This window comes from Capsaspora owczarzaki, assembly GCF_000151315.2.
Source record: "Capsaspora owczarzaki ATCC 30864 unplaced genomic scaffold supercont2.9, whole genome shotgun sequence".
Classification (NCBI taxonomy): Eukaryota; class Filasterea; order Ministeriida; family Capsasporidae; genus Capsaspora; species Capsaspora owczarzaki.
This window is the reverse complement of record NW_011887300.1, coordinates 848,936-874,944: the sequence shown is the minus strand read 5'-3', so window position 1 is coordinate 874,944 and position 26,009 is coordinate 848,936. Positions and strand designations below refer to the sequence as shown.

At 53.3% G+C, this 26,009-nt stretch overlaps 8 protein-coding genes across 9 annotated transcripts; 5 read left to right on the top strand and 3 right to left on the bottom strand.

Moving 5' to 3' along the window:
- The first annotated feature begins 224 nt into the window (after nucleotides 1-224).
- CAOG_05656 (hypothetical protein) lies at nucleotides 225-6,668 on the top strand. Its single transcript, XM_004346279.2, has 2 exons — nucleotides 225-260; nucleotides 1,224-6,668. The coding sequence occupies exon 2, from the start codon at nucleotides 1,383-1,385 to the stop codon at nucleotides 6,477-6,479; it is 5,097 nt and encodes a 1,698-aa protein (XP_004346329.1). The 5' UTR covers nucleotides 225-260; nucleotides 1,224-1,382; the 3' UTR covers nucleotides 6,480-6,668.
- Nucleotides 6,669-6,701: 33 nt separating this feature from the next.
- Nucleotides 6,702-7,923, bottom strand: CAOG_05655 (Nat13 protein). Its single transcript, XM_004346278.2, has 3 exons — nucleotides 7,702-7,923; nucleotides 7,066-7,179; nucleotides 6,702-6,961 (listed from the first exon to the last, which is right to left on the bottom strand). The coding sequence occupies exons 1-3, from the start codon at nucleotides 7,874-7,876 to the stop codon at nucleotides 6,756-6,758; spliced, it is 495 nt and encodes a 164-aa protein (XP_004346328.1). The 5' UTR covers nucleotides 7,877-7,923; the 3' UTR covers nucleotides 6,702-6,755.
- A 213-nt stretch (nucleotides 7,924-8,136) lies between these two features.
- Nucleotides 8,137-10,632, bottom strand: CAOG_05654 (hypothetical protein). The gene is made up of 12 exons (XM_004346277.2): nucleotides 10,486-10,632; nucleotides 10,354-10,406; nucleotides 10,190-10,278; nucleotides 10,027-10,104; nucleotides 9,887-9,958; nucleotides 9,715-9,820; nucleotides 9,534-9,634; nucleotides 9,376-9,455; nucleotides 8,994-9,276; nucleotides 8,688-8,873; nucleotides 8,469-8,593; nucleotides 8,137-8,386 (listed from the first exon to the last, which is right to left on the bottom strand). Exons 1-12 carry the CDS (start codon nucleotides 10,542-10,544, stop codon nucleotides 8,203-8,205), a joined length of 1,416 nt encoding a protein of 471 aa, XP_004346327.1. The 5' UTR covers nucleotides 10,545-10,632; the 3' UTR covers nucleotides 8,137-8,202.
- Nucleotides 10,633-10,866: 234 nt separating this feature from the next.
- Nucleotides 10,867-13,754, top strand: CAOG_05653 (hypothetical protein). The gene is made up of 13 exons (XM_004346276.2): nucleotides 10,867-10,959; nucleotides 11,029-11,112; nucleotides 11,192-11,275; nucleotides 11,350-11,430; nucleotides 11,517-11,600; nucleotides 11,691-11,774; nucleotides 11,856-11,939; nucleotides 12,019-12,102; nucleotides 12,191-12,274; nucleotides 12,342-12,422; nucleotides 12,507-12,590; nucleotides 12,710-12,793; nucleotides 12,861-13,754. The coding sequence occupies exons 1-13, from the start codon at nucleotides 10,880-10,882 to the stop codon at nucleotides 13,417-13,419; spliced, it is 1,557 nt and encodes a 518-aa protein (XP_004346326.1). The 5' UTR covers nucleotides 10,867-10,879; the 3' UTR covers nucleotides 13,420-13,754.
- An 11-nt stretch (nucleotides 13,755-13,765) lies between these two features.
- On the top strand, nucleotides 13,766-16,179 carry CAOG_05652 (hypothetical protein; the record flags this gene model as incomplete). Its single annotated transcript, XM_004346275.2, has 3 exons — nucleotides 13,766-14,830; nucleotides 14,921-15,039; nucleotides 15,131-16,179. Exons 1-3 carry the CDS (start codon nucleotides 13,860-13,862, stop codon nucleotides 16,177-16,179), a joined length of 2,139 nt encoding a protein of 712 aa, XP_004346325.1. The 5' UTR covers nucleotides 13,766-13,859.
- Nucleotides 16,180-16,323: 144 nt separating this feature from the next.
- On the bottom strand, nucleotides 16,324-18,678 carry CAOG_05651 (dolichyl-phosphate acetylglucosaminephosphotransferase 1). Its single transcript, XM_004346274.2, has 5 exons — nucleotides 18,365-18,678; nucleotides 18,015-18,213; nucleotides 17,253-17,734; nucleotides 16,968-17,156; nucleotides 16,324-16,889 (listed from the first exon to the last, which is right to left on the bottom strand). The coding sequence occupies exons 1-5, from the start codon at nucleotides 18,595-18,597 to the stop codon at nucleotides 16,385-16,387; spliced, it is 1,608 nt and encodes a 535-aa protein (XP_004346324.1). The 5' UTR covers nucleotides 18,598-18,678; the 3' UTR covers nucleotides 16,324-16,384.
- A 206-nt stretch (nucleotides 18,679-18,884) lies between these two features.
- Nucleotides 18,885-20,657, top strand: CAOG_05650 (NADP-dependent dehydrogenase). Its single transcript, XM_004346273.2, has 5 exons — nucleotides 18,885-19,378; nucleotides 19,596-19,699; nucleotides 19,846-20,136; nucleotides 20,234-20,350; nucleotides 20,440-20,657. The coding sequence occupies exons 1-5, from the start codon at nucleotides 18,975-18,977 to the stop codon at nucleotides 20,565-20,567; spliced, it is 1,044 nt and encodes a 347-aa protein (XP_004346323.1). The 5' UTR covers nucleotides 18,885-18,974; the 3' UTR covers nucleotides 20,568-20,657.
- Nucleotides 20,658-20,967: 310 nt separating this feature from the next.
- CAOG_05649 lies at nucleotides 20,968-25,710 on the top strand. 2 transcript variants are annotated; one of them, XM_011272236.1, is made up of 10 exons: nucleotides 20,968-21,023; nucleotides 21,531-21,617; nucleotides 21,679-21,762; nucleotides 21,841-21,924; nucleotides 22,004-22,087; nucleotides 22,146-22,229; nucleotides 22,287-22,370; nucleotides 22,429-22,500; nucleotides 22,580-24,890; nucleotides 24,977-25,710. In XM_011272236.1, the coding sequence occupies exons 2-10, from the start codon at nucleotides 21,538-21,540 to the stop codon at nucleotides 25,610-25,612; spliced, it is 3,519 nt and encodes a 1,172-aa protein (XP_011270538.1). In that variant the 5' UTR covers nucleotides 20,968-21,023; nucleotides 21,531-21,537; the 3' UTR covers nucleotides 25,613-25,710. The 2 variants fall into 2 exon arrangements, with proteins under 2 accessions (XP_011270538.1, XP_004346322.2); XM_004346272.2 differs by lacking the exon at nucleotides 20,968-21,023 and adding an exon at nucleotides 21,354-21,464.
- Nucleotides 25,711-26,009: the final 299 nt, after the last annotated feature.

Genomic DNA, 26,009 nt, shown 5'->3' with positions numbered 1-26,009 from the left:
TTCCCCCTCACACCTCTGTGCACAATGCATGCACACACTGTGATTGAAAGGCGAAAATGACGTTCACAGGCAGCTTTGCCTGAGAATCCATGCCAGCGAGCTCGCAGATTGACAAGACGAGCAAATCTTGTTCCATGGCGAATCCGTCCAACCCTTCGGGATCGGATCTCGTCCCGCTTTCACTCATCACTCATCTCTTTTCCATCCTCACTCCTTTTATTTTCTCTCTCTCTCTCTCTTTTCACTCACTTTCTTCACTTGTAAGTCGCTTCAGCGTAACGCTTTTTTTTTTCTTGTTTTTTTTTTTCTTTCGACCAAATCGTCACTTTGCTGCGATTGCGACGCTCGTCTGCCGCAGTCCACGTCGATGCGCTCGCCTGCAACTCGGTGCCTCAACTCACTGCCTCAGCACACAGAGGAGGGGGGTGCCGGAACAGACAGAGAGCGCAGACAGCGAGGTGAAAACGAACAATAAATAACGATAAAAAAGCACATGCAGGCCCTTTTGCACTGCTTTGGAAAGGGGACCCTTCTGCCCCAGGGAGGACGTCTGTGCGGGTGAGCTTTGCAGGGGTCATCGAACGCTCTCTCCAATGGGGTTGGACTCGGCTGGCTGACAGGGGCAGCGGCGCGTCACAGCGTGAAAGTGAGACATTGGAGACCAAGCACATGCTTGGACTTCCGTCGCTCTTTGCCCCCCAGGCTCGGTGCTGCTCCTCCGAGGGCCCGATCCGGACTCCCACTTGCATCACGTTCAGCACTGTGAATGTGGGCTTCTCGCACCGGGCGCTCCCCCCCCCCCGCCTCTCGGCTCTCGTCGACGTCTAGCGAAGTGATCGTTCGCGCTTTTTTTTTTCTTTTTTTTTTTCTTTTTATTCTCGCTCCTCTTCTTGTTCCTCGCATCACATTCTCATCGCCCTTCAGCAAACACAACCATTCTGTGATGCTTTGGGTGTCCCTTGTTCTGATCAGCGCGGCCGACTCACTTTCCAGCAAGTCCGCAAAACGCAACGATCGCTCGTTGAAAAAAAAAAAAAAAAAAAAAAAAAGCTCCACTGTTTATCATTGAAAAAACGCGCCAAAACACAAAAATTCTGAGTTTTTTTGGCAAAGCAACAAAACAAACATTGTTTGTACTTCTGAGAACCGTTTCATTGCAAAGCACTGGGAGGGGGGTTTTCAAAGCATTGACTTGTTGCTGTCGTTGGTTTGGGTCTGCACAGGTTTCCCGCTCAGCGTCTCAGTGTGCTGCATTTTCGCACACACATCGGCCACACTTGCCGGGAAACAAGAAGAAGAACCACAGCAAGCCATCACAGCTGCAATTCAGTGGCGTCCTAAAACCCAAGTCACAACTTGGTGGTTGCTGAAAGGTTGAATCAATGGACCCCAACCAGTACTCGATGCTGCAACAGCAGCAGATGCAACAGTCGCAGCAAGCCGGTATGCCGATGCATCCCATGATGATGCCGCACATGCAGGTTGCGCCCGTGTTCATGCCCGGAAACCAGTACATGCAGCCGGGCATGATGATGCCCATGGCTCCGCAGCAAGCAGCGCAAGCTGTTCATCCTGGCCTGGCGGCGTTCGCACAGCCGCAACCAGGGGCGCAGTCGCAACACCAACAGCAACTTCAACAGCTGGTTGGCTCCTGCGCGCAGTACAGCCAATTTTTGCAGCAGCAACGACTTGCCGTGGCGAGCCGCCAGTATGCCAATCCAACCGAGTTTGAAACCGGCCGCCAACTCTTGGCGTCGCTCGATGCCAAAATTGCTGCGGCCAATCAAGACATTGAGCGAGCAATGAACGGCTTGCCCCCGAGCAACGGCGTGCAGTGGCAGTTTATGCAGCAGCAGCAACAACAACAACAACAGCAGCAGCAGCAGCAGCAGCAGCAGCCGCAACAGTTGCTATCGCCCACCCACCCTGGCGCCGCTGCGGCTCATCCTGGGTTGATTGCTCCCCACCTTCACATGCTGCCCGATCAGTTTTTGCCTGCCGCCGCATCCCAGTTTGACACGCTTCCTGCGCAGCCACACGGACCTGGTGCCTCAAACGGTCACAAGCAAAAGCAAAAGTCGCCAAAGCAAAAGAGCAAGCACCCTGCTGCCCAGCCGCCAGCCCAGCCAGGCCAAGACCCATCTGCACCAGTCGCGGCAGTCGCGGCAGTAGCACCCGTGCCTGCACCTCCCAAACCCAAAAACCGCCGCAACCGCGATGACATTGCGCACGAGCGAGAAATCTTGGATCGACTTGCGCCAGAGGTGCAGAGCGCCTACCGAATTGTCCGAGATTTGCAAAATCGCGAGTATCGCTACTTTTCCTTCCCTTTCCTGGAACCAGTTGACGTGGAAGGCTTGGGCCTGGTGGACTACTACGATACAATCACGCATCCGATGGATCTCTCAACCCTCCAAACGCAACTCGAGAATGGCGAGTACACGGATCTTTCCACGGCCGTGCGCGACTTGCGATTGATTTTTGCCAACTGCTATCGATACAACGGCTCGGATCACGAGGTGTCGCGTATGGCACACCGTCTCGAGCAAGTTTTGGAGCAAAAACTGGCGTTGCTGCCTCTGGCGCTTCGCGAGAAGGTGAGCATGGCTCGAACCTCCCCGCTCGCCCTCATGAACCAGCCCCGCACCACTCCGCTGCCCACGCTTCATTTTGCCAATGCAGCACCGTCTGCGGCCGCTAGCCAAGGTTCCGAGGCATCCTCCCTCCCCGTCCGTGCCGCGCGACGAGTGGCCGAAGCCGCCCTCCACACGGCTGCCGTGGCTGCTTCCTCGACCGCACACATCCCGCATGCACCCCCGAATGCGCTGCTCGCTCATTACGAGGTAGGCGCGCCTTCGCGTGCAGATCGCAACATGAAGCGAAAGTCGACCTTCTCCATGCCTGCTTCCGGCCCGTTTGTGCTCACAGACTCGTCTGCTGCGGATGATGTTCAGCGGTTTATCAAGGATCAACCCATCCCGGAAGTGCAGGCCTTAGTGGACTCGATTGTCGAGCCGAATGCGATGCGACAGCTGCGATCGCTCTGGCAAATCCCCGCCATCGGGCACGTTCTGACTCTGTTGCAGTCTGCGGTCCCCGGCTTTGGCTTGTTCTCCTTTTATGAATTCGAGCTGGCGATTCTCTTTCCGACGCGCTCGACGTACTTGCACAAGATCATGCTCATGCTGCTCAATCCGATCAAGAACTATGAGCGCTCGCTCAATCAAGCGGTTGCTCGCAAGCAGCCGATCGGCCCCGACGACTGGGTCCTGCACCTCGGCCGGCACGTGGAGAACTGGTATCGCCGACTTGGCCGCGTTCTCAAGCTGCGCATTCCCGATCTCGAGCTCGTGTCGTACAAGGGACGTCAACACAGCGGAGCCAGCTCTCGCCCTGCACCCCAGCGCGGTGCGGGTGGTCGTTTCTTGCCGTTGAGCCAGAGCAGTGGGGCCATGTACAACAACCCCGACGCCATCATTGCCACTGCCAACAATGCCAATCGCGGCCTGGCTGTCATGTCGGCCTCTGAAGATGAGGATGACGACGACGGCGAGGGTCTTTTCGGTGACGACGACGGTGCCACGTTCGCCTCCGCTGGCGCTTCGGGCGCTCCACTGAGCCTCGAAGAATCGCGCGCCCTGATCCGCAAGCGACTCAAGTCGACCATTCGACAGCTCCTCCGCGATGACGACGAGGTGGACGGCCTTGATCGTGAAATGCTCAAAATCCTTGGCAAGGCAAACCCCCTGCACGACCTGAACTTTGCCGAGATTGACGTGCGCCAGCGCGTGTGGATTATTTACACCCTGTGCATGATGCAGTTTGAGCAAAAGCCAGAGCTTGTGACCTTCCTCGACACATTCGGCGCCGATTTGACGCGCACCGAGCCCATGGGCATGGACGACGAGGGCAACAAGTACTACTTTTTCCCCGAGCTGTGCACCACAGACTTGATTGTGTATCGCCAACGGCCAATGCCAGAGACGGAGAGCTACGTCCCGCCTCCGCAGTCTCCACCAGATTGGTACACGGAGTTTGACAGCACGCGCATCACTGGCGTCGTTGGCGTCCTGAAGGATCCCACCCAGTTTGACGATGGGTTCCAGACGATGATTGCTGTTGCGCCGTCTCGCCCAGAGTCTCCCGTTCCCAGCAAGAAGCGGTCTGCCACCGAGGAGGCGGAAACGCCATCCTCCAAGCGAGGCCGTCTGGATTCCCAACCAAGCACCCCGACCGCAGCAGCAGCAGCCGCAGCCGCCGATTCCACCCCGGCGGCGACCACCCCGCGTGGACGTGGTCGTCCGCGGTCTGGCCCGCCCAAGTTGTCCCAGCCAGCCCCAGCAGACAGCGAGCGCGAGTCCGAGCAGTCTGATGCAGGCGATGGAACTGCGCTGGCCGAAGAGCAGCTTGGCGACTCGAGTTCCTTCTCTGACAGCTCAGATGAGGACTTTTCCGACGATGGCAAGCGCAGTGGTGGCAACGCCCAACGCAAAAAGAAGGCTGCCACCCCAAGCCGAAGCTCTCCCCGCTCCCGCGGTCGCCCACCGTCCTCCAAGCCGTCGACTCCTGCGAGTGCTGGACGCCGAGGAGGTGTAGAGCGCCAATCCGAGCGTCGGTCCTCTCGCCGCACAAGGAATGGCAGCGACGCGGAAGACAGCGCTCCCAGCGACACCCAAGAGCAGGATGCACCTGATGATGCCGAGAGCAACGAAGAAGAGACACCGCGGTCCAGGCGAGCCAACCGCTCGCGCAAGCAGCCTGCCGAGGACGAACAGCCAGCATCAGCCTCGCGTCGCCCGCGACGAGCTGCCGCCGTGAAGTCTGAGCAGTCTTCTGCTGGCCAGGACGTAGAGTCGGCCGATGAAGACTCGTATGACGCTTCCGAGCAAGAGGCCAACGAGAGCAGCGAGGCGGAAGAAGAGCAGGTTCGCCCCACCCGCAGTCGCTCGCTTCGCAGCCGCGCTTCTCGTGCTGCTGAAAGCTCTGAGAGTGAGGAAGATGGCGACAGCGACGCCGGCTACTCTGCCAAGCGTGGTCGCTCGACGCGTGCCTCCTCTTCCCGCAACGCTACTCCCAGTCGCCGTTCTAGTGGTCGCACTTCAACGCGCTCGGCGGCCAGCATTTCGCCAGTCGCCACTCCAACTACCTCTGGTCGCACGACACGCCGCTCTGCAGCATCAGCTGTGGACGAGCCTGCCGCTACTAGCGACGGCCAAGATGCGCAGTCCTCGAGCGACGTCCCCAAGGAGACCAGTGAGGTGAACGGCATGGACGTTTCCACTCCGTCCAAGCCCGTTGCCAAAGTCGACGACGAGCCAAAGCCCGTTGCCAACGCCGACGACGAGCCAAAGCCCGTTGACAACGCCAACGAAGAGCCAAAGCCAGAAGTCGCTGCCACCGTCGTGCCAATGGCAGAAGACGCCCCAGCTGAGACCAACAGCGTGGCCGCGCCGCCCAGCTTGCAGTCTGTCAAGACGGAGGCGTTGAGCGAATCCAGCCCCTCGATGTACCGCCCGACCTTGACGGACAGCACAAGCCGCCCGAGGCGAACGCACGCTCCGGCTCCCCCGCCTGCGGCGCCGACCTTCCCCACCCCGCCGATCGTGGCAATGCCCGCTCCATCCTCCATGGACAATCCCGAGCGTGCAAAGCTCATCGAGGCGTACCAAAAGCGAGTCAGTCTGCCCGAGTACTATCACGACGGCTTTGAGGCTGTCGCTGGAAATCTTTACGAGCTGCGTGAATTCACTGCGACGCTCGAGGCTCGCCTTGCCGTCATGGTTGCTCCTTATCCGCCGCTGCTGGCGCGTTTGAAGGCCAAGTTCCGGTTCCGCCCAAAGGCGGCCGCCACTGCTGCTGCTGCAGCAGCTGGTGTCGCTGCCGACGCCGCGGCTACTGCAGAGCCGGTGGCGATGGACACTGGGGCTGACCAAGAGTCGAAATCAGACGCCGAACACGCCAACACTGAAGCCCAACCTGCCACCGACGACGCGGAGGCAGAGGCCGGCGAAGAGGACCAGGCCGATGACGAGGAGCCGCCAGAGTTGCAATCGCTGCCAGAGAACCAGCGGCGCTTGTATGAGCTTGTTCGGGCGCTGTTTGGCATTCTGCAGCCGTTCAACCGCATTTCGGAAGTGACGCGCGTGGATCAGAAGCGCCGTCGCGCCATCAGCAGCTTTATGCGCGACTACTTGTTGCGCGAGCCGACACCTTGGCCGACGCCCGAGCGTAAGGTCAAAATGACCCGCAAGCTCCGGCTTGCCCTGTTGGCCAAAGAGGAGGCCGAGGAGCAACAGCAACAGCAGCAGCAACTGCAGCAGCGCCAGCAAGAGCAAGTGCAGCAAGTGCAAGAGCAGGTGCAGCAAGTGCAAGAGCAGGTGCAGCAAGTGCAACAGCCGGTGCAAGAGCAACCGCCGCAGGAGGGTGATTCTACCATTTCTGCTGCACCGGCAGAGCCAGCTCAGCCAATGCAAGCATAAAAAGCCAGATGATGGTGTATGCAACGGGCTTTTTAACAAGGAATGTGGTACTCTTTGTTGCTGTGCGCGAGGTGTTATTTCTTTTCTGTGTTTCATTGCAGATTTTTGTTATTGGTTGGTTTTTTTTTTTGTCATTGTCGTTGTCGTTTCGCGGCCATCGTGCCTTCATTATCGCAAATTCTAGCGTCGATTCTCTTCGTTGTTATTGGAGTTTTGCGACATGTCGAAACGAAAGAGGACTTTATGCGTGGTTTCCAATTCACAATGACACCATTCTTAGCAAAGACGCTTCACCAACACGTGCGCGCCCGCTGGCTCAATTCGCTTGTAATACTGGTCCAAAGTCTCGGTGACCACAAAGCCAAACTTTTTGTAGAATGCGAGCGCATCCTCGTTGCCGACCTGGACGTGCAAATATACCGACTCGACAGTGTTGAGGTGATGGTCGCACTCCTTCAGCACGTGTTGGAGCATGAGAGCACCTGATCAAGGAGTAGTGGGGGGACGGGGGGGGGGAAATAAGTTGAAAGTGAGGATGCAGGTCTTTTGGCAACAAATTTCACAAAAGCTAAAACCAAATTCGTACCAAGTCCAAGTCGTCGGTAAGGAGCAAGGCAACCCAGCGTCATGATGTACAAGCGCTTTTGCTCGGGCTCAATTCGGCAGCACACTGCGCCGACCATAATGTCGTTAAAGTACGCTGTCAGCAGAAAAGCAAAAACCACGGTTAGTGACAAAAACTCGTCAATCACAAACAAGCAAAAAAACTTTGTCAAAGTAGATTCTCAGAATTGTCGACGAATTTAAACTCCCGAAAAATTACCAAAATCAAAAACAATTGGTGAAATTTGCTGCGTTTTCCATTGAAAAAAAAAAAAAAAAAAAACGCGGGAAAATAGCACATGGAAAAAAAAAAAAAAAAAAAAAAATTTGAGCTTGGAAAACGAACGAAAAGGGAACAAAAGTCAAGCAAACGAAGTGAAAACTCGGCAGATCGCAACTGTTGAAGCGATGGCGAATCGACGCAAACACACACGCGACGAGCGAGAGTGAGGGAGAGAGAGAGAGAGAGATGGATCGACCGCTTTGTATGGAGCACCATTGCAAGTCCGACACTGCCACTTCGCTTCTTAACCACCCCGAGTTGACGAGGAGAGGAGATCGTTGGGACTGCCCGCTGCTTGAATCATATGACAATGCATTTTGGGCGGTTGGAACGCACCGAGCTTGGCAAACTCGCCGAGGGTGGGCGCGCTCTGGTAGAAGGCCTCCTGGTACGCCACAGGGAAGATGGCCGCGTTGAGCACACGCAGCTGGCGGACATTGTGTGGAGTCACGTCGCCGAGCTCAAGGGCGTTGCGACCAGACGAAGCAGCAGCAACAGCGGTCTGAGTCATGATTGGATTGGAAGAGTGGACAAGTCTGAGAAAAAAACGATCAGAACAGACAAAAAAAGACTGACTTGGACTGACTATGGCTTGATGCTTAGAAACCGAGCATTCGGCAAACCGCCATCATGGCAAGCGGGCTTGAAAACGCTGCAACAAGGATTGGAGAGATTGTTTTGTGCTTCTTTATCAACTTCGTTCGTGCCAATGCAAAATTGGAGAGGTTGTCGCATGGCTCAGTGCTCATGGAAAAGAGAAAGACAACTGCACTGGAATGAAACACTGTGCATTTTGACAATTGTCGAAAGATGGCATTTGAGCGCGCTTCGGCACAATCACGAAATACTCTTGAAGGCGCCTTTGCTCGATCGAGGGCCGACGTTGGTGTCCCGCACGGCAAACTGATGGGTAAGACCGATGAGGAGAAGGTTGGCGACCGCGCTAAAGAGGAAGATCACGTCAAACCAGCGGTGGTAAAAGTTGAATTGGATATCGCCCAGCACCTCGGTGATGATGATTCTGGCAAACGGATGACAAGCAGCCCGTTAGAAAAATTGGGTGCGATGAGGCAGCACGACAAAATAACCGAAGCGTGGTTTACCGATATTCGAGTGGCATGTTCATTCGCATCAGCAAGACCGACGAAACAAAGTACATGCCCATGATTTGCGCAAGGAATAGCACGAGAATATTGGAGGACGAGCTACTTGAGATTGCATAGAAGAACTGTAGCGACGAGGCAGAGGGGAAAAAAAAACGAAAACAAAAGTGCGTTATTTCGACAGGATGATTTTCCTGGCGACACGCCAAACGTACATACCTTTGTCAATTGGATGAGTAAGCCTCGAATAGAGGTCACAATAATAATGCCCACAAGAATGAAGGAAATGTGCTGAGACCAAAAGTTGACGTCGAAATCCATGTTCAAGTACACGACGGTAATTTCAATGCCACGCGTCACTGGATCCACCTTGCCGACACGGTCGAAGATGATATTGATGCAGCACTGTGAAAGACGGGTGTAGTAGGACCGAATCACAAATGTTTCAGTTCAAAGTCAGAAAATCCACGATGCAGAAAATGCTCGGTAACCTGCCAAACCTCAGACCCGCAATATGCTGCGTACCATGAAAATCTTGTAGACGCAGTACACTGAGAAAAAATAGCCGAGAGCGTTAAAGTACCGACCCTTCCAGGTCTGGGAATACGCTTTTCGGTCTTGCGCGTCGTGCAACTCCGAGAGCTCCAGGAACTGCTGTCGACTCGATTGCTCCAACGCGCGCATCTCCTGCTCGAGAAGCACAATGTTCTCGTGCTCGGACTGCCGTCCAAAGAGGCTGGCCACTCTTCCGAACAAGGATGGCCCTGACTCTGCGCTCTGTTGTGTTGGTGACGAGCCTTCCATAGTTCTGCACATACATATACACACACGCATGGGTGGCACGACGATGAGAAAGCAAAAGAAGGAAACTAGGGGCATTGAGTACTTTCGAAGAGCACAAACACACCTGTCCTTTTTGGTCATCACCACTTTGCGCTTTTTGCTGTATATCAAGTCTAGCGTGTGCAGATACTTTTTCTCCAAATCCTGCAGCCCAAGGTCAAGAATGCACGTGAGTGACATGCTCTGGAACGAACGCGAAAAATCCTACACGAAGCGTCACACCTGAACTTCAGCATCCTCGACAGCTCGCAAGAACATGGTCATGTACGTGTATGGACAGTTCACAGCGCCAAGCCCAGAGAGAATGGCCATCAGCGTGACACCTACATGCATGACCACAGAATAAAATGGCGAAAAAGTGAATCCTTTTCTTACACAATCCCGCAGCCTCCCATTTCCTCACCAATCACTCCAACTCGACTAATGCCCTGCTCGATGGTAAAGATGCCATGATGGGCCGACAGGATTGGAAACGAGTCTCCGAGGCGCCAGAAAAAGTAAATGTAAATCTGGCCATGGCAGTGGGGTCAGCACCAAAGCATTCAATACATCCCCGCAAAACTTTCAACACATACTAGCCAGAGGGATCCAGCGGCCAAGGAAGCTCTTCGTGTTGGAATCTTGATGTTCCGAAGACTGAGGAATATCTGTAAAAAGGGCGATGAGTGCGGTCGTCGTCTTGCACAGGCAAACGGACAAGCGCTACAAGACGTACTTGATAGAGCGGTATTAGTACAATGAGAATAAACAACATGAGGCAAATAGCCAGCCTCCAATGGAACAACCGAGACGACTGTGACGATCGGATGAATGAGCGTCGAGGACAAAACAAGTCTGAACAACAGCAACAAGAACAACACGAAGAGAGCCATTCATACCCGATCCAAAATGTCCAAAATCTCGAATATGATGAGCTCGAACATTGCACATGAGATGGCGAACGTTACTGCGTAAATCTGCTGAACGACTGCGCGCGTTGAAGCAAAAGCGATTCAAGTCAGAATCACCAAACGATCCAACTCGACAGTTGCCGCCGACTTACGAGAATTGCGAACTTCATAATCCTTGAATAACTGGCTCACAAAGAAGTAGCCTCTGTCAGAGTGGATGAGCACAATGGTTGGCGATTTGTATGGCGTTGCATTGGCGATTGCTTTGGCTGGCAGTCCCTTACCCGAAGACGTAGAAGAGGACGTACGACGCGAACACGGCGAGCGTGTTGACGAAGAGCATTGGATTTCGCGCGGATCGGGGGGTTGTGTGTTGGATTTGGCGGGAAGCGGGGGTGGAAGAGAGAGAGAGAGAGAGAGAGAGAGAGAGAAAGAGAGAGAGAGAGAGAGAGAGAGAGAGAGAGAGAGAGAGAGAGAGAGAGAGAGAGAGAGAGAGAGAGAGAGAGAGAGAGAGAGATTTGATGACTGGGCCAAGCTTCTCAGATTTCAATCCAGCATCTCATTTGCTAAAGTTAACACCAAAGTACATGGTTGAGGGAAGCGCGAAACGCATTTGGAACAAATTTGGCAAAGACGAGGCCGCTCAGAGCCAGTCCCCCCCCTTTTTTTTTCAAAGAAATGCTGTCATATGAGAGCATGACTCCGAGACAGCGCGAGCTGTATGACTACGCCGTGCAGCGGGAGGGTGGATATCTCTAGTACGAGACAGCCGAGCTTATTGGAGTGCATGTGGCAGTGCGAGTACTGACGAGAATGGAGATGAACAGTCTGGATCGGAAGCAGATTGGCGACGCGGAAGCACAGGCGATTGCTGAGGGGCTCAAGGTGAACACCACGGTGCATACACTCGGGTAAGGCATCTCACTTCATTGGTGCATGAGAGTGGGTGATTCAGAAGAGTGGCTCACTGATGGAGGGGGATGTGGACAGTCTGTACGACAATCAGATTGGCGACGCTGGTGCGATTGCGATTGCTGGCGCATTCGCGGCGAACCCCAAGCTGCAAAAGCTCAGGTAAGGCATATCACTTCACTGATGCATGTGAGCGGACAATTAAGAGTGCTCACTGCTGGAGGAGGAATGGACAGTCTGTACGATAATCGGATTGGCGACGCAGGAGCACGAGCCATTGCCGAAGCAATCAAGGGAAGCTGCGTGTGGGAGCTTAAGTAGGCCATCCACACATTCATGCATGCGTGTGAGTGATTTCAGCCCAGGACATTCAGAGTTGCTCATTGATGGAGGGGACGGACAGTCTGCAAAAGAATCAGATTGGCGATGCTGGTGCCCAGGCCATTGCTGAAACTCTCGACGAGAACTCGCGCTTGATGACTCTCACGTAAGGCGCCTCGCGTTGACGAATGCATGTGAGTGGGCCATTTCAGCCACGGGTATCCACAGAGTGCTCACTGATGGAGGGGACGGATAGTCTGTGGAAGAATCGGATTGGCGATGTGGGAGCAACTGCGATTGCTGAGGCACTCAAAGAGAACACGACGCTGTGCTCGCTCAAGTAAGGCGCCTCGACTTGACTGATGCATGGGAGTGGGTGATCCAGCCGAGGGCGGCAAAAAGTGCTCACTAGAGGGAATAGACTTGGTGAGAATCAGATTGGCGATGCTGGAGCTCAAGCGATCGGTGAGGCACTCAAAGTGAACTCGGATCTGACTCGGCTCAAGTAAGGTCTCTCACTTTGATGGATGCATGCGCGGTTGTTTTTTGAGGGTTTGACGCTCACTGATGGAGGGGATGGACAGTCTACAACAGAATCAGATTGGCCATGCCGGAGCGCAGGCGATAGGTGAAGCACTCAAAGTGAACACCTGTTTGAGTAAGCTCACGTAAGGGATCTCACTGTTACTGGCGCTTGTGAGTGGGCTGGTTCAGAAAAGGGCGTGAAGAATGGCTCACTGATGGAGGAATGGACAGTCTGTACGGCAATCGGATTGGCGATGCTGGAGCGCAGGCCATTGCTGAGGCGCTCAAAGTGAACAGCTCTATACAGGAGCTCGAGTAAGCCGCCTCACACTTCCAAATGCATCCTGCAGCGGGTACTTTGAGTGCTCACAGCGTTGGACAGTCTCAGCAGCACCCAGATTGGCGACGCTGGAGCGCTTGCGCTTGCGGAACGCATGGTGCATTCGGAACTGGCTGAGCTCGAGTAAGCCGTTGTTCGAACTCTGCTCGTCTTGGACATTGAGCTTGGGTTAACCAGACCTTTGTAATTTATGCTGGGGACGGACAGTCTAGGTTACAATCGCATTGGCGATGTTGGAGCGCAGGCGATTGCCAAAGCAATCAAAGATGGAGCGACGCTGACTGGGCTCTAGTAAGTTGCCGCGTGCTTTGCTCGTCTCGGTTTTTTTTTTTTTTTGGTTTTTTTTTTTTTTTTTTTTTTTTTTGGAGGCTGGCTTAGCTAAGTCATCCAACTCACCGTTTGAGCGACAGTCTATCACATAATTGCATTGGCGATGCTGCTGTTGATTTGATTACAGAGGCACAGGAAATCGAAGACATGCCGCCCTACCTTACGTCAGTTGGTTGTGTCGAGATATTGGAGTTGCCCTTGCTGACTGCAATTTTTTTTCTCCTTGCACAGGGTCGATCCTCAGATAAACCCTCTTGCATTCTCCTTACTTCCACGCTTAGCAACCGCTGACGACCTTCAGACCGTGCTTTGCTTGCTGACCAGCGGACCGGAGCTGCAGGATCAGCTCGCAGTTCTACCGGCACTACCAACCGAGATTGCCGAGCTCATTATGGACGAAGCGTCTTACTGGCAAGGCGTGCAACCCACCAAGCCACGGTCGCTTGGTGGAAGTTACCCCGACCCCAGGCTGGAAGTCACCATGCCTCGGAGCATCGCTGAAAGTTCAATCCGTGTGAAAGCAATTCAACTGCTTCGTGACTGGGAGACACGCACCAACAACATTGGTGACAACGTCTTTGATTTGACTGTCCGAGATGAACAAGGTGCTGTTCAGTACGAATGTGCTGTGCAGCCGACTTTTGTCGATTCGAACCTTGCGCTTGCGACAATCTGGCCAGCGAGTACTCCCATCCTCCGGCAAATGCGCGAGGGTTGGCAAGTTCAAGTTCGACCCAGCAAGGCTGCTCACAAGGTGTGCCATGAGTCCCTTTATGTGGGATATGTCTAGCACCTTGTTCTTGATGTGCAACAACCAAGCTGTGCCTCGAGTTTGTGAAAAAGCGATTCAAGCGCAGGGACCTCCCCCTCTTTTGTTTTTCGGCTTTCTACTGAACAATCCTGTGCATGTCGATTTCTCCTGCCAACTTTGCTCGCCGCCTATGAACATGAAAGTTGAAAACGGATCTTCAAGGGTGGTTTTTTTCATGGAGTTTTTCCATTCAACGCCTGCCAACGTCTAGCTTTGTTTTGCTGTTTGATTTTGTTTGTGTTTTATGGTTTTGTTCGCTTTGTGGGGTTTTTTCTGAGATTGTTCAATGTTGAGTGAAATGCACACCCTTTTCTCAGTTTCCAAGTTGTTCGTTTCGTTCAGTCCTCGCTTTTCCTGCAGCCGTTGACCAACAACAATCCAAGTGCTTTACCTGACGCCGCTCTCCGCCGGAATCCGTCATGAGTGTGCATGGCTATCCCGGTGCTGGCGGCGGTGGCATTGGCTCGACCAGCTTCAGCGCATGGAGCGATCACCTGCGAAACGCAAAGAGCCAGTATTCTCACTCGCGACCAACGACGACCGGCGCCAACCCGCGCTCAGGCTCAAACAGTCGATATCAGCACGATCGCCCTCGTGCTGCTGTCCCATCTGCTGGGTCTGCTGCGGCTGTGGCTGGACTTGGACGACGTGTGCGCGCGTGCCTCAATTCGTCCCAATTGCTGCTAATTCTCATTCTCACGCCTGCCATTGGTCTCGTCGTCTTCCAAATGCTGCTGAGACCGCCGATCGAGCGGATGATGGCGCCTGCAATCACGGCGCACGACCAAAAGCTCGTCCGAATGGCGGACGACAAGCTCGCCCTGCACTTTCTAAAGCTCAGCAGATTGGACGCCGGGCACGAGCACGATGACCAACTCGAGGTCATTCATGATCCGAGTGCAATTGCTGCCGCTGCCGCAGATGCTGCAGAATCCAACAACAAATTAAAGGAGGGAGCCAGCGGGGCCGATATAGCTGCTGCTGCTGCTCCCCTCAGTCGGAGAGTGGTCATTTCGCCAGATCTGATGCTCAGCTCGCGAGGCCTCTCCCGCGAAATGCTGCTGCCAAACATGCCGCCTGCCATGCTCGAAACGTTGCGACCTCAAAAGTCTCCGCTGCGCCTCACGATTGTATCCTCGGCATCAGTGCTGTACTTTGATCGCTTGATCAATCTGATTGGCTCGGTGCACTTTTGGGAGCCAGACAAGCTCATTGCCGTGTACGATCTGGGGCTCGAGCAGTACCAGCGCAATGTTTTGTGTTGCATGCGCAACGTCCGGCTGTTGACGTTGAACTTTGAAGTGCTCCCACCGCACGTCAGCAATCTCGCCAACTATGCTTTCAAAGCACTCATCATTCGCGATGCCCTGGAGCGGTTTGGTGCAGTCCTGTAAGTGTTGCTTGTATTGGGGAGGTTGAATCAACTTGTGATGAGAGTGAAGCGCACTGGCATTGACCCGAATCCTCTTGGCTCTTTCAGGTATCAAGATGCCGGCCAAGAACTTCGGCAACCCCTGCACGAGATCGCAGGCATCATCGACCAGCAGGGCTATTTTGCAGTCACGCAGCACACACCACTATACGACTATGTGCGAGATGGTGAGTGGACTGAGCAGTTCTGTAGACCACGACATGAGAACTCGATGTATTGACCCGTTGTTCTTTCTCTGGCCCTGCTGCTCAAACTCAGGTATGCTTGAGCGACTCGGTATTGTGCTGGCTACAATACCAAACAACCCGACTTGCGCTGGTGGAATTGTGGGCTTCAAGTCACAGGATGCAATCGTCACACGGAAAGTCCTCGATCCGTGGGTGCGCTGCTCTTTGGATGAGGAATGCATCAATCCCAAGGGATCAACGCTCGAGAACAGTCGATTCGATCAATCCGTGCTCTCGTTGCTACTCTTTGCCAACAAGCTTTCATGCTCGTACGACGCGCGCTTCAATGCCGACTTTTCGCCATCGCATCGTTCGCGCATGGACATTCACCTCTTCTCTCGTCGCTGGCACTGCCCAAAGCCGTACGTTCCATTCCTAGCTCGGACCTCCGGCGGAGTCAGCTCTGCTCCTGGCGGCTCTGGCGCCGGAAAACCGCATCAAGGGCACCATCATGCCGAGCGCAAACAACATCACGACCACGCCAGCGAGTTGAAGCACGATGAGGACACAGACACCACTGGACTCGGTGCAGCTTTGCAGGACTCGGATGGTTTGACCAACTGGCTCGTGCGCTATCGATGCGAGACAGCCGAGTGTTTTTCCTGGTATACCGAGCCAGAAATCCCGTACACTCGTCGCTTCCACTCTCTCGTGCGTCAAACGGTGGTGGAGCTGCAAGGAGAGGGCCAGCCGCATCGTATCGAGCCCACAGAGCCAACGTCCAGCAGCGAATACATTGTTCTTCCGATTCTCGAGTTTGATGCCGGGCGTGCGCTCGAAAATCCACGACACAAGCGCACCGAGCGAACAGCAGAATACTGCGGTTCACTAGCTCTCGGCCTCACCGAAGAGGTCCCATTCCTGGTCGTTGTGGATGCAATCATGTACGCCACGATATGCATTCTCACTCTATTTATCCTTGTGGTGCGTCGCATGGCGCTCAGCTCAACCAAGGGGACTTGTTCAAGGCGAGGCCTTCTTCGAGCGTTTGGCGTGGTCTTTGCCGGACTCGCTATGGCGTGCTTCCTCGTGGTGCAGTACGGCGCTTCAAAGCAAGCTGCTACTGCCGCGGCGTTGTAGTGATTATTTGCATGATTTGGTAGCTGGGATATTTGGTAGCGACCAAATCAGTGTGTTCAACTCAAGCGGCCAATCTTTTGGAAACACACCCATCTTGTGAAAACACACCCCAAGCTTTTGGAAACACACCAAGAAAAAACAAAACAGGATAACAATAAAATATCAACTTATTTGAATCAATGACAAAGGACACAACAAACGGCGTCTAAACATCGCGGTACAGCCATGCCGCAATATAATACCGGATGAAGAACGCAATGCCCGAGCAGACGGCTTGGAAAAGGAGCAGATTGCAGGTGACTTGCCCTTCTTTTTGCGGACCAGTCAGCATGAGCGAAAAGTTGATGAGGGTGAGATTGCTCATTTGGATGATTGGTTCTTCGGGCTTTGAGGCGCTGCTGGATGCATCGTCCGACTGGTGAGGTGGTTGGTTGCGTTTGAGAGCCCGTGTTGCGCGTGGGGTGGCCGGTGGCTGAGGTTCGGGTTTGGGTAAAGTCGTGGCTTCGGCACGGCCTTTGCCAAGGTCTGCGCCCGTTTTGCTGGCCTGCTCTGCTGCTAAGGCGAGCACATAGTCTTGCTGCGACAGCTCCTTGTATGTCACAAGCCGGAAGATGCGCATAGTGGTGACAATGATGCGACCCACTCCCGAAAGCTCTGACATTTTGAAATACGCGTGGCTATTCCCCACGAGCCCGGTGGCAGGGTCAAATCTGTCATGCGAAAATGAACAGTGAGGAAGGACACACATGGAAACGCGAACAACCAAACGATTCGCTTTTTCGTGTTACTTTGGCATGCGGTGACGTGGGCAAGGAACCAAGTGGAAGAGTTGAGGCAAAGAATACACGAAATTGAGCACTTGGGGAATGAAGAGCAAGAGCAGCGTCTTGCTGAAATGGCCCAGGATGCCAACGACAGCAAACGTCATGCCTGCAAAGTAGCAAAAGGTATCGCCGACAAAGACACGCGATGGGAACCTGCAGCGGAACAGACTTGATAGTGAGTTTACCAAAAGCAAACAAAAAAGCAAAAACGCGAAATTTCATCCAACAATTCGTAAATCCCCCACTCACCAGTTCCACCAAAGCAGTGCGGCTGTGGTGGCAATAAACGGAAGCATCAGATACAGGGAAAAGAGGTGGTTTTGAACATCGGCGTCTTGGATCAGGAAGATTTGGACGGCATTGTTGATGGCGATGGATATGGCAATGACGATGGACTGGCCGGCTTCAAGGCCGTTGATTCCAGCGAGAATGTTGATGGCGTTGGTGCAAAAGACGGCAATCATGCCCATGAAAACGTAGTACAGGGGTCCCAAAAACACGGTTTGGTCGGATTGCAGCATGAAGGAGGGAAGGAATGGCATTGCAAACTTGGGGAAGATCACCGAGGTGACGCCATGGTTGGCAAAGTACACCATTAGGATGGGGAGGGTGGCAATCGTTGGCAGCATCAGCTTGTGTCGCCAGCGCAAGTTGAGCACGTCGTCCGCAAAGCCCAGGAAGATCATGCAGCAGATAGACAGCAATGCTCCAAGGAAGCTTCTGAACATTCTCTGCGGGAGGCGAAGCGTCGAGGGTTCAGGGAGAGAGAGTGTGTGTGTTTCAAAATCCAGATTGCAGGTTCCGCGCGGCGATCATTTTGACCCCCAGTAAGTGAGATAGGACCAAGATGAACCCAAACAAGCGAGATTCGAAGCAAGGTGAGTGCATAGGACATTCACCGTGGAAAGTGCTCAGATTGGTGTCAAATCGGTAATTTCTGAGCAGTTCCGAACCGACCTCGACTTTCCCCCCCCCCCTAACAATCCAACACAGCGATGCTTTTTTTTATACCTGATTCTTCTCATTGTGGAGCACGACGAGCGCTTCGTACGCTGCGTTGGCTGCTGCGCGATCGCCATCGTGGAGGAGGAGCGCGTCGCTGACTGGCTCGGCCACGTCATCCGGCAGATTCTCAATGAAGGGGAACGGGATGAAGAAGAACAGGCAGATCAGGTACACGGCGCCGCAGATCACGCCGAGCGCCTCGGGGCTGAAGCAGCAGGGAGCGAGAAGGGAATGAAGGAAAAGTTGCGAGTAGGAAAAGCAAGGGACGGTTGGTGAACATTGGTAAGTGAATGACCGCTTTTAAAAGCAATATCTGGATACTGATCTGTCTCGATCTCTCAATCTTGATCCCTTACACTTTGACGCGGTTTTGGATGGGTTTGTTGAGGTCCATGCCAAACAAGCCGGCGTTGACAAAGAGCGACGAGAGTGCAGGGATGAGCTGCAGTGTTGCGATGAACGCAGCGACAGAGAGCGCCGCATTGATTGCCAGTGGCGTCGGGATGAGCAAGGGAAGGACGTCCGTGCCTGATGCATAGCAGACAGCGAGCGATGATGGAAGGACGACCAGCAGCGACAGCAGCAACATCTGAATGTGGGGGGGGGGGGAAGGAAGCAAGCAAGAGGACTGCACAAAGTAAAAGCAAACAAACAAGAATGAATGAAAAACAAATAAACTGAGAACTGAGAAAGGTGAGAATTCAAATTCAAGGCTGTTTTTGGCGCCAAAACAACACCTACCTGTCTACCTTGTGTTGCAACTCATCCTCTCCAGAATTTACTGTACATTTGCAATTCCACTTCTCTTGTTATTTTGTTTTGTTTTTGTTTTTTCTCAGCTCTCAGCTTTTTTCCGCTTGTCACTCCCCTTTTTGTGTTTTGCTTTTCCCCCTTCACGTCGATTTCCGCCCACTCCTCAAACAAAACTCCCACAAAACACAAAAACCCCTCCCAACTCCAATCATCATGTCGCAGCAACGCATCAACCGCCGCTGGCTGTATGTGCAGCGCCCGGCTCACGAGTCGACGGCCGAGCATTACCAATTGGACGAGACGACGCCTGCTCCGACGCCCGCGGACGGCGAGCTGCTCATCCAGGCGGTCTGGTTTTCTGTGGATCCGTACATGCGCATCCAGCAGTCGTCGTTCCGCACCTGGGAGGCGCCGCATCCGCTCAACACCGTCCAAGGTGGCGGAGTTGTCGGCGTCGTGGTTGAATCCCGCTCGCCCGCGTTCGCGCCCGGCGACTACGTCTCTGCCTACACTGGCTGGCAGCTCTACGCGACCGTCGCAGCCAGCGCAGTCCGCAAGCTCAACCCCAAGGACGCCCCGATCGAGTATTCCCTGGGTGTTCTGGGCATGCCCGGCCGGTGAGTGCCCGCGGGACGTGAGAACATTCGCATCGGAAAAATCGCCGTGCCAACCCATAAAAAAGGATTTCTCCGAATCTCCGACCACGCGTACTTGTTGTTGTTGTTTGTTGTTGACGAATCTGAGAGCGTGGGGGAACCAAAAAACATTGGCGTTGTGCTTTTGAACGGATGATTGATTTGGTGTTGTTTGGTTTGCTGTTGTTCGTTTTTGCAGAACGGCGTACTTTGGACTCCTCGACGCCGGCAAACCCAAGGCGGGCGAGACGGTCGTCGTGTCGGCGGCATCCGGCGCGGTTGGTCTGCTTGTGGCTCAAATTGGTGAGTTTGGTGATTTTGTGCACGGTTCGCCGAGTCAGATACACGAGCACCATCAACATCAACGCACACAACTTCTCGCCGAATGAACACGACGTGTGCTTGACTTTATGTTTGCTCACTTGCATCCGCAACTATTGCTTCCACAGCCAAGATCCAAAAGTGCCGCGTGGTTGGCATCGCTGGCGGGCAGGAAAAGTGCAACTACCTCAAGTCGCTCGGCCTTGACGAGGTGATTGACTACAAGGCCCTGCCCAGGAGCAAGGACGATGTCGATTACGACGCCATTTTGGCCGCGCTCAAGCAGGCGTGCCCCCAAGGTGTTGATATCTACTTTGACAATGTCGGCGGCACCACCACCGATGCCGTCTTCAACCTGATCAATCTTCGCGCTCGCGTTATCATCTGTGGCCAGATTACTCAGTACAATGGCAAGCTTGGTGAGCTCTGCTTTCTCTTTTTGCGCGTCCTTCTTTTTTGCGGAAGAGGGGGATTGTGCGTAAGACTGGTTTGCTGAAATCTGTTCAATGCGCGCAGATTCGGTGGAGATGGGACCGCGCTTCTTGCACCGTCTGATTTACACGCGCGCGACCATCCAAGGCATTCTTGCGCGAGATTACGTTGATCGCATGGATGAGATGCTGCCTGTGATGAGTAAGCCGGAAAAGTCGCGCTCGAGATTGTTGTGTTTTTGCCAACGCTCTCCATGTCGGAACACCAACTTCTTTTGCTGTCTGGTGTAGTCGACTGGCTCAACTCTGGCAAGCTCAAGTACGAACAGACCGTCGTCGACGGGTTTGAACAGCTGCCGTCTGCTTTGAACGCCCTGTTCCACGGCAAGAATGTTGGCAAGATGCTCGTGCGTGCTTAAGCGAGCGGAGCTGGATGCGCGTGTTGCAGTGTAGCAATGTAGCAATGTTCATGGAACTAAAACGAAAAAAATCAAACTTTCAAACACACATCGCCAAACGGAAAAAAACAAGATGCATTGCACACATCGCCAACTGGAAGACTTGAAATCGACGCAATGTCACAAACTTTCAAAGTGCTCCGACCGCCCTGAATTTTAGCACACTATCTATCTTAATTATGTTGAACAAGAATATGAAGAGAGCCAGAGGCTGGGCGGTCTCTGTGGTTGATTCTGTCGATGCTGGTCGGTCCGAAACAGCAGCTCCTTTCCATCTCGGCTTTTTTCGGAGATCGACGAAAGCAAAGTATAAACCCAACAACCCAATTCTGTTCAATAAACTTGTGCACTCTTTGTTTCTGCGTTATTGACGAAGGTTTGATTTTGCTCACAAAAACCAAAAATCTCAGTGTGAAGGTCAGCTCTGCTTCCATTCGGACTCGCTGCTGGGAGGCTGCCATTGGGCTGTCGTTCCACCAAACACACGACTGTACGGGGGGACTGTCCGGCTGTGAAGCAGAAGACGACACGCGGAGTGTGAGCGACATGCGAAGCGAGCGAGCGGCTTCACACAGCCAAAGAGCAGATGACTGCGATCACACTGCCTGAGCTTGTCCTCGGGCACGAAGCGATGGCTTCGGATGTTGGGATGAGAAGCAAGTAGTCTGCAAGGGTGCACAGTGCTGCAGAGGCCCGAGACTGGTGAGCTCGCAGCGGCTCAGAGAATCATCAATCCAAAAGATAAGATGAAAGACTTGGGGAAATGTTTGACAGGTTGTCAAAGCGACCTCGAAGAGCTGTGCACTTATGCCAAGCAAGCAACTAGGGTCGTGATTGGAGCTGGACGAAGTGGAAGGGGTGAGCAAATGGAGCAAAGACAACAAGGAGCGATTTCCACTCACTCGCTGTGATTTCTGTGTTCAGGTTTGCCATGTCGCTGTCTTACGAAGCGATGACGCCAGAACAGCGCGAGTTGTATGAGAAAGTCAAGAATGCGAGTGGTGAGCTTAGGTAAGAAAGCAAAGACAAAATGACGAAAGTGCTGAATTATGACACTGACATGGGGCATCAGTTTCCGTTACCATCACATTGGTGATGTTGAAGCGCAGGCAATCGCTGAAGCACTCAAGGTGAACACTACGCTCACCCAGCTCACGTAAGTTGACTGGCCGTGATGAATGAGATCGTGACCGATTCGGGCTGCCGAATCGTGATGCTCACGTCGGGTTGATAGCCTGCAGCGCAATCAAATTGGTGATGTTGGAGCGCAAGCAATCGCTGAAGCACTAAAGATGAACACGACGCTCACCCAGTTCGAGTAAGTTGACTGCCAGTGATGATGAGATCGAATGATCGATTTAAGCTGCCGAACCGTGGCACTGACAGTAGCTTGACAGCCTGCACAACATTGAGATTGGCGAGGTCGGAGCGCAAGCAATTGCTGAAGCACTCAAGGTGAACACGGCGCTCATCCAGCTCGAGTAAGTCGATTGATCAGCCAGATTCATCGACTGGTTCTTTCACTCAATGCCTCGACAGTTTGAGCTGGAACAGTGTTGGTGACGCTGGCGCTCTTTCCATTTCGGAAGCACTCCGACAGAATAAGTCTCTGCAAAATCTCCGGTAAGCGCTTCAATGTTGAATGCCCAGCAATAGCATTACTCACTGGGCAATCATTAGTCTGGAATCGAATCAGATCGGAGCCGCTGGGGCACTTTCCATCTCGGAAGCACTTCAGAAGAATACGACCTTGCAAAATCTCAAGTAAGCATTTTCAAAGTTAAATGCCCAACCGTAGCATTACTCACAGATCAATCGGTAGTTTGGCGTACAATCAGATCGGTCATGTGGAGGAGATGGTACTGCGCCACAGTATCCATCCAACCTTGCGATTGTAAGTTTTTTGGCTTGGTCCGTGTTTGTTCGTCAACGACTCCATTTTAGCCTCACTTTTCCAAGACCTCGCTTGTTAGGGGAATCGCCGACGGATACGTGCGACAGGCGTTTTCCAATATGTTCAGCATTGCCAATTCCACCGATGGTATTGACATTTCGACAGTCATTCTGCGTGAGAAAGACGAATCCATGATTTTGATCATTTGGGATTTCGCTGGTCAAGAAGTCTATCTGGTTTCGCACCAGTTCTTTCTTCGTGAACGAACGGTCTACCTGGTCTTGTTTGACGTGCGTGAAGACTTGTCACTCAATTCGCGTCTTGCCTTCTGGCTACGCAGCTTGCACGCTTGCGTTCCAAACGCCGATATCATTCTTGTTGGAACCCACATTGATGATCCGTCATACGCTTCGGAGCGGCAGCAAGAGCAAAAACAAAATCTTGCCAATCTGCTCAGCACCCTGAAAAAATCAAGTGTTTCGTTTAACGTGCGTTCGACCGTCTACATTAACGCGCGGAACTCTACGGGGGCCCCGAGCATGCCGGAACTCAAGAATGCATTGTTTCAAGCCGGACAAAAGATGCCGTTTTACACCCAACTGGTGGATGGCCGGTACCTTCAGTTCAGAGACTTGCTCCGAAAGCGAGCCGATCAGTTGGTCGCCCAAAACAAACCGCCTCTCTGTCGATGGCATGAAATTGTCGAGCTTGGCCAGTCACTGCGTCTCAGCGGGCGAGCCATCGATGCATTCATGGAGCTCTTGCGTTTTCAAGGCTGGGTCGTTTTCCACCGTCTCGCCGATTCAGCCACCCAAGACACGCTCAATGTTCCCGCGCTGCAACCTGCTACTCTCCTCGCTTCGTTGGACGATATAGTCATCTTGAACCCTCAATGGTTCACGAAAACAGTCCTGACTGGAGTTATTACCCAGAAGCCTAAAGATCGATGGGTCAAGGATGGTATCGTGACTCGCAAGAACCTGCTTCGAAACGCTTGGAAGGGCATCGATTCTGCGATTTGTGATCAGTTTGTGCTGCTCCTTCAGCGATACGAGCTTTTGTACAAGATGAGCGATGCCGATCTCCTTGGAACCGATTCTGCTTCAAGCGCCGGCACTTGCTATGTTATCCCTTCGTACCTGCCAGCTTACGAGTTTGACTCTAGTAGATGGTCATCGAACCCTGCAGCGGGCGAGCATGAAGTTGCCATTGTGATGGAGACCAAGTTTTTGCTGGAAGGATTTTTCTCGAGGCTGCTTGTGCGCTTTCACGAGCGGAAATTCAATTTGATGGCGTGGAAAGATGCTGTTCTGGTCAATTACGGCGGCCCTCGAGCACTACTGCGTGTTCATCGCAACGCTTCCAATGTGCGCCTCGAGTTTACCGTGCGAGGGCAACATCCAGAGGAGTTGCTGCCAACCCTGATTGAGATATTGGACAAGCTCAGCTCGGATTGGTATCCTGGAATCTCGTGGGAAACCTACCTGCGCTGTCCCATGCAGGTGCCTCATGACAAACCGTGCAGGTGGCTGCTCCGACCTCAAGTTCGAGACGCGGTGATTGACAAGATGAAAAACTTATCTTGTTCGCACACGCTCGCCACTTTCCGCAAGGAGGAATGGCTTCCTGTTCTCAGCTCGCTTTTGCAGCGTCGCTTGAACGCTGTTTCGCAACCCACACCGGAGGATATCAAGGCGCTACAGGAACTCGAGCGGCAACCACCATCTAGCGAGCTTGAAAGAGCTGCGACGGAAGCTGCATCGCCTGCCGCACCACTGGTTGCATCCGAACAGCGACCATTGCTGGCGCCAGCATTGCAGCCTATCATCGATGGACAAACCCAGCATCGAGATTTTGCAAATCCAAGTACACAGCAATCTGGAATTTCCACTACTATTCCTCGAGTTGGTATGCAAGAGCTTTCTCAAGCCACTGGCAACTTTGCCGAATCACGGCGCATCGGGGGCGGCGGCTTTGGCAGTGTCTACTCTGGCACCTGGGGTGGTGCACACGTTGCTGTCAAGCGGTTGGCGGCGAATTCAATGCAAGGTGTGGCACAATTCAAGGCCGAGCTCGAATCCCTCTCTCGTTTTCGCCATTGCAACATTGTGACTATCATGTGCTATGCTCTAGAAGGCAACAACTACTGCCTGGTGTGCGAGCTGATGGCAAATGGTTCAGTCCGTGATCGTCTGGATTGCACGAACGGCACGCCCGCTCTGACTTGGCCACAACGCCAGAGAATCGCAACCGAGATCGCAAGCGCTATGAACTTTGTTCAGACTGCCATTCCACGGCAGCCGCTGTTCCACCTGGATCTCAAGACTGACAATGTTTTGCTGGATGCTGAGTTTCACGCCAAGGTCGCCGATTTTGGACTTACGCGCTCTGTACCCGCTCAGACGGTTGCACAAAGCTACCTCCAGACGCAGACGATTCGAGGAACCCCGCAATACATCGTCCTGAATATTTTCAGAGAGGCCAGATCTCCATCAAAACAGATGTGTACTCGTACGGCATGATTTTGCTCGAGTTGCTGACTGGAAAGCAGCCTGGTAGTGCACTTGTTAGCTCAGTGAAACGTGCGCTTAAACAGCAAGGTCGGCTCGATTCCGAGTTGGATGCGTCAATCGTGTGGGGTGCTCCAGACAAACTCGCTGCCACCTCATTCGCGCATCTTGCTATTGCTTGCCTCAAGCCCGATCGAGTGGACCGACCAACCTTTGGCGAGATGCTGACCACAACGGGTCAATATGTCGATCAGGGCAACGCACATGCTCATGCTGCAATGCCGCACAATCCCAGGATGGAGCATCATGACAGTAGCATCAAGGAGCAGTCGCAACCTAATCTAAATTCGGATCTCGCGAGCTCTAGAATGGAGCCGCAGCTTGACTCCTGCAGCGGATCGAAAATGAGCTCGAACAGCGATCGCGAATGCATGCTATGTTACAACGCTCCGACGACAGCCAAGTTGATGCCTTGCTGCCACGCATGTGTTTGCGTGGCGTGCGCTCAAGAAATGATTCGACGTCAGGACAAGTGCATGGTTTGTCGTGTCATCCCGACCGCGTTCGTGCCGGGTTCTTTCAACCAGACGTTTGTTCCGTGAACGTGTTTGTTTGGCGTTTGACTTTTTGTGCTTTTTGTGGTGATTTGCTTTGATTCAACGACTTGTCAACCGATGCCCTTTTTTTCGTTCAAACTCGATCCTGTTGGCCTCTGTGTGATTCGGCGATTGGAATGGGAACGGGAGGGATGGCGGGTAACATTCTGTTGTGAGATCGAACGGGGTTGCTCGGTTTCATCGAGCGAAATGGGCTCACCTGACGCCAAATGCTCAATGCCAAACAACAGCGGAGCGTGGCTGTGCGCGCTCGCTTCCAATCTCGGATCGTCATGTCAAAGTCGTCAATCGATTGGAACAAGTTCCGAGGCAGGTTTTGAACAGCATTGTCATGAATGAATTCTGCAACGATCATTTTCTCCCCGAATTGCCGTCCTCCAAA

What these genes read in the sequence shown, in the direction of transcription:
- CAOG_05656 (XM_004346279.2), top strand. Translation starts at nt 1,383, where the DNA reads ATGGACCCCAACCAGTACTCGATGCTGCAACAGCAGCAGATGCAACAG.
- CAOG_05655 (XM_004346278.2), bottom strand. Translation starts at nt 7,876, where the DNA reads ATGACTCAGACCGCTGTTGCTGCTGCTTCGTCTGGTCGCAACGCCCTT. An exon ending in CGGCGAGTTTGCCAAGCTCG is followed by an intron (nt 7,180 to 7,701) that starts GTGCGTTCCAAC and finishes TTCTGCTGACAG; the next exon opens with CGTACTTTAACGACATTATG. An exon ending in TTACCGACGACTTGGACTTG is followed by an intron (nt 6,962 to 7,065) that starts GTACGAATTTGG and finishes CTCCTTGATCAG; the next exon opens with GTGCTCTCATGCTCCAACAC.
- CAOG_05654 (XM_004346277.2), bottom strand. Translation starts at nt 10,544, where the DNA reads ATGCTCTTCGTCAACACGCTCGCCGTGTTCGCGTCGTACGTCCTCTTC. An exon ending in CCGCTGGATCCCTCTGGCTA is followed by an intron (nt 9,821 to 9,886) that starts GTATGTGTTGAA and finishes TGCCATGGCCAG; the next exon opens with ATTTACATTTACTTTTTCTG. An exon ending in AACATGCCACTCGAATATCG is followed by an intron (nt 8,387 to 8,468) that starts GTAAACCACGCT and finishes TCCGTTTGCCAG; the next exon opens with AATCATCATCACCGAGGTGC.
- CAOG_05653 (XM_004346276.2), top strand. Translation starts at nt 10,880, where the DNA reads ATGCTGTCATATGAGAGCATGACTCCGAGACAGCGCGAGCTGTATGAC. An exon ending in TCGCGCTTGATGACTCTCAC is followed by an intron (nt 11,601 to 11,690) that starts GTAAGGCGCCTC and finishes GGGGACGGATAG; the next exon opens with TCTGTGGAAGAATCGGATTG. An exon ending in TCGGAACTGGCTGAGCTCGA is followed by an intron (nt 12,423 to 12,506) that starts GTAAGCCGTTGT and finishes GGGGACGGACAG; the next exon opens with TCTAGGTTACAATCGCATTG.
- CAOG_05651 (XM_004346274.2), bottom strand. Translation starts at nt 18,597, where the DNA reads ATGTTGCTGCTGTCGCTGCTGGTCGTCCTTCCATCATCGCTCGCTGTC. An exon ending in TCCACAATGAGAAGAATCAG is followed by an intron (nt 17,735 to 18,014) that starts GTATAAAAAAAA and finishes CGCCTCCCGCAG; the next exon opens with AGAATGTTCAGAAGCTTCCT. An exon ending in CCACGTCACCGCATGCCAAA is followed by an intron (nt 16,890 to 16,967) that starts GTAACACGAAAA and finishes TTCGCATGACAG; the next exon opens with ATTTGACCCTGCCACCGGGC.
- CAOG_05650 (XM_004346273.2), top strand. Translation starts at nt 18,975, where the DNA reads ATGTCGCAGCAACGCATCAACCGCCGCTGGCTGTATGTGCAGCGCCCG. An exon ending in GTTCTGGGCATGCCCGGCCG is followed by an intron (nt 19,379 to 19,595) that starts GTGAGTGCCCGC and finishes TCGTTTTTGCAG; the next exon opens with AACGGCGTACTTTGGACTCC. An exon ending in TGAGATGCTGCCTGTGATGA is followed by an intron (nt 20,351 to 20,439) that starts GTAAGCCGGAAA and finishes TGTCTGGTGTAG; the next exon opens with TCGACTGGCTCAACTCTGGC.
- CAOG_05649 (XM_011272236.1), top strand. Translation starts at nt 21,538, where the DNA reads ATGTCGCTGTCTTACGAAGCGATGACGCCAGAACAGCGCGAGTTGTAT. An exon ending in ACTACGCTCACCCAGCTCAC is followed by an intron (nt 21,763 to 21,840) that starts GTAAGTTGACTG and finishes TCGGGTTGATAG; the next exon opens with CCTGCAGCGCAATCAAATTG. An exon ending in ATTTTGGACTTACGCGCTCT is followed by an intron (nt 24,891 to 24,976) that starts GTACCCGCTCAG and finishes GAATATTTTCAG; the next exon opens with AGAGGCCAGATCTCCATCAA.